The sequence below is a fragment of the Tupaia chinensis genome, unplaced genomic scaffold, assembly GCF_000334495.1.
Source record: "Tupaia chinensis unplaced genomic scaffold, TupChi_1.0 Scaffold139757_1, whole genome shotgun sequence".
Lineage (NCBI taxonomy): Eukaryota > Metazoa > Chordata > Mammalia > Scandentia > Tupaiidae > Tupaia > Tupaia belangeri.
In genome coordinates this window covers 252,137-263,043 of record NW_006199637.1, presented here as the reverse complement: position 1 = coordinate 263,043, position 10,907 = coordinate 252,137, and the positions used below count along the sequence as shown (strand labels likewise).

At 41.5% G+C, this 10,907-nt stretch overlaps 1 protein-coding gene and 1 long non-coding RNA gene across 2 annotated transcripts in view; one reads left to right on the top strand and one right to left on the bottom strand.

The window, feature by feature from the left end:
• Positions 1–10,907, bottom strand: part of ALK (ALK receptor tyrosine kinase) — a 216,418-nt gene that overhangs the window by 10,950 nt on the left and 194,561 nt on the right. The window contains 2 exon segments of the mRNA XM_027765802.1: positions 1,427–1,528; positions 3,652–3,744. Coding sequence (XP_027621603.1) covers positions 1,427–1,528; positions 3,652–3,744 — 195 coding nt within the window.
• The window catches only part of LOC102492376 (uncharacterized), a 19,481-nt gene continuing 11,230 nt past the window's right edge, over positions 2,657–10,907 (top strand). Inside the window, exon 1 of the long non-coding RNA XR_336535.1 lies at positions 2,657–2,781. This is a non-coding gene — a long non-coding RNA (uncharacterized LOC102492376). The remainder of the gene's footprint in view (positions 2,782–10,907) is intronic.

Here is a 10,907-nt window from a genome sequence, read left to right as displayed (position 1 = left end):
GCAGTTAGTGTAATGGCTATGTCACTGAACTCCCACATAGTCAACTGTGGTTCGAGTCCCAGACCCGGTAGCTTAAACTCATGCTGGGCGCATGTGTGTGTGTGCCCAAGATCCTGAGAGGAGAATGGAGGAGAAGGGATTGCAGTGTGGCCATCCCCCCCTGGATGCCACACTCATGGCAGAGTTTTGCAATTGTTTAAATGGAGAGAAATTAACCATGTATTGTTAAATGAAGTTTTAATAAAGCTATCTCTCTGTATCTCTCTGTCTTTCTGGTGAGCGCATGTGCCCTATAGCAAAAAAAAATAAAATAAAATAAAATAAAAAAAACCACCAAAAACCAAAACAAAAAAAAACAAAACAAAAAACCTCTCAAAAAAAAAAAAAAAAAAAAAAGACTCCTTTTTCTTATAAATGAGCAATTCTGGGCTTGTGAGGTTAGGACCAGAATCCTTTGGGTGACCACTATTCAGCCTACTACATTTGATGACTACTTAGATATCTCTTAGATTTCTTAGATTTGATTTCTTCTACTTAGATTTCTCTTTTTTGGCCAGTTGCTCCAGGAGGAATTCCCTAATCTCCTGCTTGGCTGCCAGTGCTCTTAAGAAGCAGACCTTTTGAGAGGTCAAAGTAAGCAGACTTGTATTCCTGCTTGGAGCACCCCACTCGTGGTGAGGTCTGTGTCCCCAGGACCAGAGTGATGTTGAGTCTCTTGAGAGAGGGAAGCCCACTCTTGTGCTGATGGCAGAGTAGGGACAGTTACCAAGTTTCTAGGGGATGGGGAATGGGTCAGAGGATTCAGTTCCTTCCTAAACAGACCTTTAACTACTTTTTCTGTTTGCTACACCCCTCCTCTCGATTCCTGCTCCTTTCTTGCTCTCAGCAGAGTAAACCAGCCTGCATTTGGCCCCAGTGGTTGGTTTAGATATCAGCTTTCTCAAACCACTGGTCCACGAACTTCATAATTCCCCAAATGTAGCCATTGTTGTCTTCTGCATTTTTATGGGGTTGAACCCAATTAAAAGGACTCCCTTTACTGATGTGTGTGTGTGCACCTTGCGAGGGAGCCTGGGCTCCCAGTACGTAGTCCCCCACCCATCAATGCCAATGTCACTTCAGAACTCGCTAGAAATGATGTTCTTCGCCAGACCCCAGGCCTTCTGAACCAACTCTTGAGATAGAGTTCAAAAACCCAAGTTTTAACAAGACTTGTAGAGGAACCCGATATATATATATATATATATATATACACACACACACATACCCCCAACATTTGAGGGCCCTGGTGTCAGGAATATGCTGATTATTCCCTTCTCCTCTCCCCTAACACATTCTCTCCTTGCTGAGAGTGTGACGTCATTTGGCCCAGGAGCACCACCGTAGGCCGCAGTGATGCCTGGAGGTGCGTGGCAGAAGGACTCACCAGGTGTCTGTTTTGGAAGTAAATATTCCTTCCATGAAGGCCTCTGGGGGCATCCATTTCACTGGAAGCATGGCACATCCTCCCTTTCTGTAGTAACTCGCTCTGTGAGGAAGAAGAGGGAAACCAAATGTGGCTCTTGCAGGAATGGGAACGTAGCAACATAGTACCTACCGATGAAAGGGCTGAAATTAACGAGGGTCCTTGGTGGTTCAGGAGGTGAGCAGGGGAGCACAGATAATTTAGTTAAGAACTGTGGTGTCACTAATAGGAGGCAAAACAGCCCACTAGTGGTGTTAAGGAAAGATCTCTGCAGTGACTACGATGCTTGTTAGCAGATGTTTAGATTTCCCTGGGGTGTTTTGTTTATTATAACTTACGATGAGTAACGTTACTCCAGCCTCATAAGTACGGTGTGTTTCTGATGATCTACAGTAATTCAAGATCCAAAATGGAAAAACTGAGAGCAGGGCTTTTGTCTTACTTGTTTTGGGTCTTCCATGGCACTCAGGTTAATACGGACGCTCAACAAATACTCAAGACAGTTGGAGAGAAGCTGCCTTCCGTGACACACCCAGACAGAAACACGGGGCTAGGGGTAGAGTTGGCTTAAAGGTACTGAATTAATTTATTAGTTCTTATCAGTGAGTTGCATTAATGACATTACCGCAACTGCACGCTCCTTGTCTGGGTATACCATGGGAGGCAGCTTCCTGCCGGCTGCCTGCACTCATTAACGACTTCAACAAATATGTACTGAGTACTTACTGCCTTCCAGGTCCTCTGCCATGTGCTGAGGACATAAATCAGTCTTGCTCTCCAAAGGATACAGTGTAGTGGAAGAAACAGGTATATGCAATTGCTCTACAGAACAACACACATGCAGGATCTTCAAAAAGTTTGTGGCAAATATGTATTAAGAGAAAAGTATGGAAGGACTGCAAATTTTTTGCATCTAAATAAACTCATAATTTCATGACATTTTATGAATCCCCTCGTATAATAATGTCGGTTTATACCAAGCTCAGTGACACAAATGAGAGTTGATTCATTCTATTTGAGGCCTCATTCTATTGAGGTAAGGTAGGAGAGGCCTCATAGAAAGTTGCTGAAGGGGCCGAGTGGCCAAGCTCTGCTGCAAGGCCCTTTCTGACAGCCATTATTACACAGGGTCTAAGGGGCACTGTGAGACTGTAGGCAAGCTGGGGTGGTTGGGGCCAGGAGTTAGCTTCAGCTGAGGCAGGAAGGAAGCGTGGATAGCAGAGGGCTCCCTAAGTCATGTTGCAGCATTTTATCTTGAACAAGAGACAATTTGGGAACATCCCAAGAAAGGAGCTCTGAGATCCAGGGTATGGAAGGTAAAGTCTAGCATGTGGAGGAAATGTGACAGATGGCAGTGGCTGATGGCCCTGGAGAGGTCTCCAATAACAACTGGCCATGTGTGAACCTTTCAGCATCAACACTCTGGAGATTGTTACCGGTTCTGAGCGAGGCCTTGAGGGGTGTCAGCATGAATCTCACTTATTCTCCAGAGAGTTAAAGCTCTATACCTCCATCTCTTCTCATTACACCCCTGTGGGTCAGGGAAGGTACAATCAGTGACCACACAAAGGGGTGACCTGCTCCACTCAGGCAGCCAGTCACTATTGTAAATAACTTAAATAACAAGAAATGAAATGTTGAGAAGAATGAAAGTGCAATAGAAGCATTACGTTTTTTATTTTAAGAAAAGTTAAATGTATTATTTTTTTATGTTGCTTGAGAATATGACGGGGAAAAAGAAGTAAAGCTGAACGAAGGACAGAGAGAACAGACTGTGAGCCAGGCCTAGTTTCCTGTGGTTCTGGGGTGCTGTTGCCTGGGGTGATGGACACTCTGGCCATTTACCTAGAACTCGTGAGTATTGAGGATGAGGGTAGAGTAAGATAAGCAAAGTTTACTGGGAAACTTTTCCAGATCAAGTATCCAAGTTACTCTGTATGTCAGAATGTGGTAGGCTTAGAGGGCTAGAACTAGGAAGACAACCCAGTTAATAATGTGGTGTCCATCACTGTGTAATCTAGACTTAGATCTTCAGGCTGCTTTCTCATACCCTGGAAAGAACTCACTGAAATTTCAGGTGAAAGTTGAGCAGGTACCAGGAGACAAAGATACAGGCGACCATGTCTCTCTCATCCGGGTGAGGCCGAGGAGACCAGCGCCCGTGGGTGATGGCAGTCCTCACTCACCTGTAGATGTCTCGGGCCATCCCGAAGTCCCCAATCTTAGCCACTCTTCCAGGACCTGGACAGGTCAAGAGGCAGTTCCTGGCAGCAATGTCACTAGAAAGAAAAAAAAAGGGGGGGGGATGTATATCCTGATTTTTATCCCTGAGAAGATAGATGTATAATAGCCATTGCTAGGACTTTCACTTCTAATCTGAAGTTCAGAGAGTTCCCTCCTCTACCGGTTATTTCCTTTGTTATATTATATCTAGATATGAAAGAAACAGTACCAACTCTAGGCCTCAGAACTAACAGAGAAGCGGAAAAGGGTTGGAGAAATGGTTGAAAATGTTTAATGGTACAGTAATCGTGAAAATAACTCTAGTAGGAACTAGAATTACTGGCCTTTTACTGTGTGATACGCATCGTTATAAGTGCTTTATATTTAATTGTCACAACAACACTAGAAGATACAGGGTGCTATTATGTGTTACCATAATTAACAAAAAATAAGCTAAAGCAGATGATATTGGGTCATACAATACCGTTTGGCCTTAGGCTATTATTTTGTATTGATCACTAGTTGGTTTCTGCTAGTTGTTTGAAGGAGAGTTCTAAAATGGTATAACTCCAATGATGTAAAATTCAAGCAAGGTAAGATATTTCCAGACATTTCTAGTATTAAAAATATAAGTCATTATTTGGCCCAGTTGCAGTGGTACATGCTGCTAAGACACTGTGCTCCAAAAGGCTGAAACCACATGGGAGGCCTCGGTTCTACTCCTGGTCCAACCTAAAAGCTGGGCACAGGCGTGTTCCTGTAATCCCAGCCACTCTGGGAGGCTGAGGCAGGATATGCAACCATGACAGCAAGGCCCCATCTTTAAAAAAAGAGAAAAAGACCATTATGACGGTTACTTCCATGATTTTGTCTGAAGCCTTTCTAAGGTACATGGCTGAAGAACCATGCCTTTCAAGTTTTAGATGGTTGTCTTGGTTGTTAGATTCCGATAGCCCATTTTCCTGTAGCATGATTCTAGGGCAGGAGCAGAAGCTTCCAAAGATTTGTCAACCTCTCTTCTCTGACTGCTTCCCCATTCTGGACATGCTGTGGGAATGAAGGCTGAGGCCAGAAGTCTGGAATGGGTCTCTGATAATGTTAAAGTCCTGCACAGAAAAACAGGATGTCCTTGGTGGCATAGGTAGTGCATTCATATTTTCAACTGGTTTATAAAGGTTTTGGTCCATGGTTGAGAAAAGACTAGGAGAAAAACATTTGGCAATTAAGACAGAATTTTTAAAAATGGTTCTGGATTGGGGTCACGTCATGGGAAACCAGAACATGGGCTGGCATGGGAGATAGGTGTTAATGCCACGAACAAGAGCCAGAAAGTCAAATTTTGAGGGACAGTGGTACATAAAATTCCCCAAGAAAACCATAAAAACATAATATATGTGACATAAAAAAAGAAGAAAAGTAGTTGGATATACAGCTATTAATTCTCAAGAGAAGAACAGGAAAGTAGACCAAGGATAATACTTGTGGCTCCAGAAAGGTCTTTACACTGATGTGTATGGAATGTTGTTTTAAAAAGTGATTTTGAATTTAACAGCAAGAAAGTAAATGTAATATCAGAGACCGTACCAAGAATTTGTAGAATGACACATCACTCTTGAAATGACAATAAACCATGCCCAAAGGAAATAGGTCCAATAGAAGAAACGGGAGCATGTTGATCTGTTGAGGGAGTTGTGCTCTGAATTCTGAAGTTGTGCATGTTGGAAGTCTTTGAATCGTAGGGGCAGATTTAAGGTAGAGGGCGAGAATTGGAGGTAGGTTGTGGGACTGCACCACAGGCCTCTTAACTTCTAAGATGAAAAGATGTCTTCCTCATAAAAGTGACCAAAATCCCTCAGAAGAAAAGCTGTGACTAAGATGAAGTTTTTGCCAGAAGTTTCCTTTTGCTTAAAACTGATCATCTGATATGTTCTTGATGTGATATTTGACAATTTAATTTCTTAAAAACGATAAAAAGAGCAAAGAACTATTATCCTGGGATCTAATTCCGTCCTTTGCTATTTACAGACATGGAAGTGATAGGACCTTCTGGTCTTATTATCTTATCATCTATAATATAGTCAAAATATGTCATGACTCTAGGAAAGCAGATTTCAAGACATCAGAGGAAAGATGGATATGATGTCTCAGCCAGAGAATCTTTATGCTGTAGAGACTAACATAGGGTGAGGACAAAAACAGAAATGGTATCTGTGAGAAGTGAAGGGAGAAGTCACCACGGTGATGCACAGGTTGCTCTAGAAGAATCCAGACTTAAAGGACATGGACAAAAGAGGGAAAAAAGACTCTAGCCAGGGACAACTTCTACAAGGAGCACAACCTCATCTTGACTAAGTAACAATAAAGTTCCAAGTTGATGAGTTGAGGTTTCTAGAAATTTCTGGGTACAATTGAAAAGGCAAGAACAGGACTCACCTACTCTCTGAAGCGAAAAGTGTATGCAGCTTTGGACAAAGACTTAAAAGATTGCCCCCCCCTTATTATTTCTATAAAGCAGAATGACTCACAAGTTGGAAAAGTTTAGAATCAAGAGTAATAAAGGAGAAGCTATTGCAAGGGAGTTTATTGCCTGTATTAGGAGTGCCTTCAGGAAGATTGGCAAGTACACATCCTGATCTCTAGTTTCCCCATTTTTATTAGGGAGGGATCATAGTGTCTTAAATATGGAGAGCCTTCAAAAGCTTCATGAAAACAGATACAAAAAACTATGTGTGGATTTCAAAATTTTTGCACCAAAATAAGTTCATACTATAATTCCATTTTTTCATGAACCTTTGAAGTCCTTACTTACGTACGTGTTTTTCTATTTATAAACTCATACGTCTCATTTTCTACTTTGTACTTAAATATTCTAATTATTAGGAATATTCCTTAAGCTTTTTGTTGTTGTTTTGTTTTTGCTATAGGGTGTATGCACTCACTGGGGTGGGGTGGGGGGGGCGGAGAAAAAGGAAAAGTGAGAAGTAACCTCCCGGGGAGATGGTCACACTGCAATCCCTTCTCCTTCATCTTCCTCTCAGGATTTTGGGCATGCACACACATGTGCCAGCATGTTTTTCAAGCCACTGGATCTGGGACTCAAGCTGCTTAGTTGGCCATGTGGGATCCAGTGGCTGATCCCATTCCTTAAACTCTTTAAAGACAATAAATGAGTGTGAGTTCATCAAGATGTTATTAACTAGATTACAAGCAAAACATTAGACCAAACTTTGCAAAGAACTTAACAACCTATTTACTTTTAGACTTCAGAAACAATCTGTTGGCCAAGAAAATCATCAATATCGGCAGGGAAAGAAAAATGTGAGCCACGATATTGCTAACATGAAGTGTGGCCTATCAAAGTCTAAATGCCATTTAAACACAAAGATCATGTATGAGGGGCAGTCTTCACAAATTCATGGAGAAATGTGCATTATGAAAAACTATGCATAGATTAAAAAATTTTTACACCAAAGTAAACTTGTATTTTAATTTTTTTTCATGAACTTTTTGAAGTACCATTGTCTAGCAGAAGAAATAAAGTACAGCAGTAAGAAAATAATCTTTATGTTGATTTCAGAGTATTTTTAAAACATTTTGTTTATTTATTTATTTTTGGAGAGATTTTTGCTATAGGGCAAATGCCCTTGCCAGAGAGACAGCGAGCCGCAGAGAGACAGAAAGTGAGAAATCACCCCTCAGGGGAAATGGCCACGCTGCAATCCCTTCTCCTCTATTCTCCTCTCAGGATCTTGGGTACGCATGCACACACGCCTCGCATGAGTTTGAAGCCACCAGGTCCAGGACTTGAACTGCGGTCAGTCATGTGGTAGTCCAGTGACATAACCTTTCTGCTGGTCCCCATTTCAGAGTATTGTAGATAAAATTAATTTATCTAACATTTATTGTGCCCCTACTATATTGCCAGGGATATGAAGATGAATTAAACAGAGTCCTTGCCCTCAAGTGACCTGTTGTCAAAGATATGAAAATATGAACTTGCCATCTATAGTCCACTTCCCAGCAAGGGACATTGAGGTCGGGGAACTACTGCCCCCCAGCCCACACCAGGCTCCTAAGACTAGGACCTCACCTTCTTTAAAGACCAGACAGGTCCTTGCCCTGCAGTTCTCCCATTCCATCTATAACCCACTTCCCAGCAAGGGACATTAAGGCTGGGGCACGACTGTCCCCTAGCCCACACCAGGCTCCCAAGACTAGGACCTCACCTTCTTTAAAGGTAGGCAGGGCCTCATTTTTTCAATTTTTTTCTTCTTTGCTATTTCTTTTTGATTTGCTAATTCTCTCCTCCCCCTTGTCCCACAGACCAGACAGGTCCTTGCCCTGCAGGAGTTCTCCCATTCCATCTATAGCCCACTGGCAGCACATGACTTTTTCTTTAATCGCCTCTGTACTCTTTTCTTTCCTCTTACATTATCCTCTCTTCTTCATCCTCCACTCTTCCTGAGGGATTTTACAGATCTCGAATCCCAGTTCTGAACTTCCATAGTATATTGGAAGGTTCCTGGGATCCTTGTCAATACTGAACCATCTGTGATTATCTACAATAGAGTACCCCTCTTGAGACCACATTACTCAAAACATCAGGAGAGGTACTTCTGAACACATCAATTCACAGAAAAGGGATGCAGGCTTGCTCCTAGCCGAAGAAACTTTCTCCTAAGAGATATTCAAAAGTGAATACATCATCTAATGGCCAGAAGTAGGAGAAGAGCCTCAGATCTGAACAAGTCAGGAAATATGTCTCCATCAAAGGAACAGAGTAACTCCCCTCCATCTCTCTTAAAATCTGAGGATGTCACCAAAATGTCAGAGAAAGAATTTAGAACCTACATGATGAACAAATTCTATGAGTTGGAACAGAAAAGAGACAACAAACTTCAGGAGATTAAGAAGTTCTTCCATGATATGAAAGAAGAAATGGACACTCTGAGAAAGAATCAGATGGAGCTATTAGAGATGAAGTCTGAATTACAGGAAATCAAAACTCTCTTGAAAGTATTAAAAGTTGATTAGACCATGCAGAAGATCAAATCTCCGATGTACAAGATAAAACCTCTGATCCTGAAAAAACCACCAGGAAGATAGAGAAAATAACTAAAAATCACGAGGATAATGTATGAGAAATACTAGATTCCATAAGACGCCCAAACATCAGAATTGGCATCCCAGAAGGTGAAGAAAGTAATAACAGCATGAAAAATCTATTCCATGAAATTCTGGAAGAGAATTTCCCAAGTCTAGAGAGGCACTCAAGCATCCAGACCCAAGAAATACAAAGGACCCCAAATAGATTCAACCCCAGAAGATCTTCCCCAAGGTACATTAAGCCAGACTCTCGAAGACCACAGATAAAGACATGATACTAAAACTGGCAAGAGAGAAAAGAGAAGTGATTTACAAAGGTCATCCCATCAGGCTAACACCGGACCTCTCAACGGAAACAATGCTAGCAAGGAAAGAATGGGAAGATGTATTGAAAGTTTTGAGAAACAATTTCAACCAAGACTATTATATCCAGCAATATTATCCTTCATATGGGAAAAAAAGATTAAAATCTTCTTAGACAAACAAAACCTGAAAGAATTTGCCAACACCAGACCGGCTCTTCAGGAAAACCTGAAGAAAGTACTGTTCCAGGAAAACTAAAGAATTAACAGCCAGAAACAAAGAAATAAAAGTCAACTAAGACAATGGCCAACTTAAACATCTGTACAGATCCTGTAACATTGATAATAACATTAAATGTTAATGGATGAAATTCTCCAGTCAAGAGACACAGACTGGCTGAATGGATAAAAAAACAGAAACCCTCTATCTGCTACCTACAGGAAACCCACCTCATGGAAGACATACATAGACTCAAAGTGAAGGGTTGGAAAAAGGTTTTCCATGCAAATGGGAACCAAAAAAGAGCTGGAGTTGCTATACTGACTTCTGACAAAATAGGCTTTAAACAAAAACTGTTAGAAGAGACAAAGAAGGGCACTATATCATAGTAAAAGGCTCTATAGATCAAGAAGATATAAAGCTTATAAATATCTATGCACCTAACACAGGAGCACCCAAATATGTGAAGGAAAGACTGTTAGATCTAAAAGGGGAGATAGACTGCAACACACTAATTCTTGGAGACCTCAACACTGTACTATCCCCTCTGGACAGATCATCTAGGCAAAAAATAGGTAAAGAGATCAAGGATCTAAATGATAGCATAAATCAAATGGACTTAATAGACATCTATAGAACTTTCCATCCAAAAGCCCACGAGACATCTTTTTCTCACCCCAACATTGAACCTTTTCGAAGATTGATCATATCATAGGGCACAAAGCAAGCCTCTACAGATTCAGAGGCATAGAAACTATATCCAGCATCTTCTCCGACCATGATGGAATTAAACTTAATTTTAATTTCAAGAGAAATCCTCAAAAATACCCAAACACATGGAAACTAAATAACCTACTCCTGAATGACTCCCCTACTACCGAAGAAATAAAGACTGAAATCAAAAGATTCATGGAAGCCAATGACAATGAGGACACGACTTTCCGTAATCTTTGGGACACTGCAAAAGCAGTCATAAGAGGGAAGTTCATAGCAATTAGTGCCCATAAGGAGAAGACGGAAAGAAGGCTAATGGATCACCTAACATCATGCCTCAAAGAATTGGAAAAGCAACAGCAAAATAATCCAAAAAACTCCAGGAGAAAGGAAATAATAAAGAACCGAGCAGAAATAAATGAAATAGAAAATAAACATACTATACAGAAAATAAATGAAAGTAAAAGCTGGTTCTTTGTGGGAAGCTGCGCACCAGCGAGTCTGCCGAGGTTCCTCAGAGAGCAAACAATTGCCATGATTGGTTACCTTCACAAAACCTGACCTTCGAAACCTTGCTCTGATTGGCCACTAGGATCCCTCAGATTTGCATATCCGTCACCTCATGATTGGTCCAAAAGCAACCAATCATAACCCACCGTTAACAACTAATCATGGCCCACCGTTTATAACCAATCACAGCCCACCAGTGTGTATATAACCACGATGCCTGACCCACAGTAGCCAGACGACACAGATGACCAGGAAAACGATGACGACGAGCAGGAAGACGACAACTGAAGAGCCTGAAGAGCTGAAACACCGCGCAGTCTCCAGACGACCCTGAAGATCCTGAAGAGCTGACACTGCATCGTCTCCA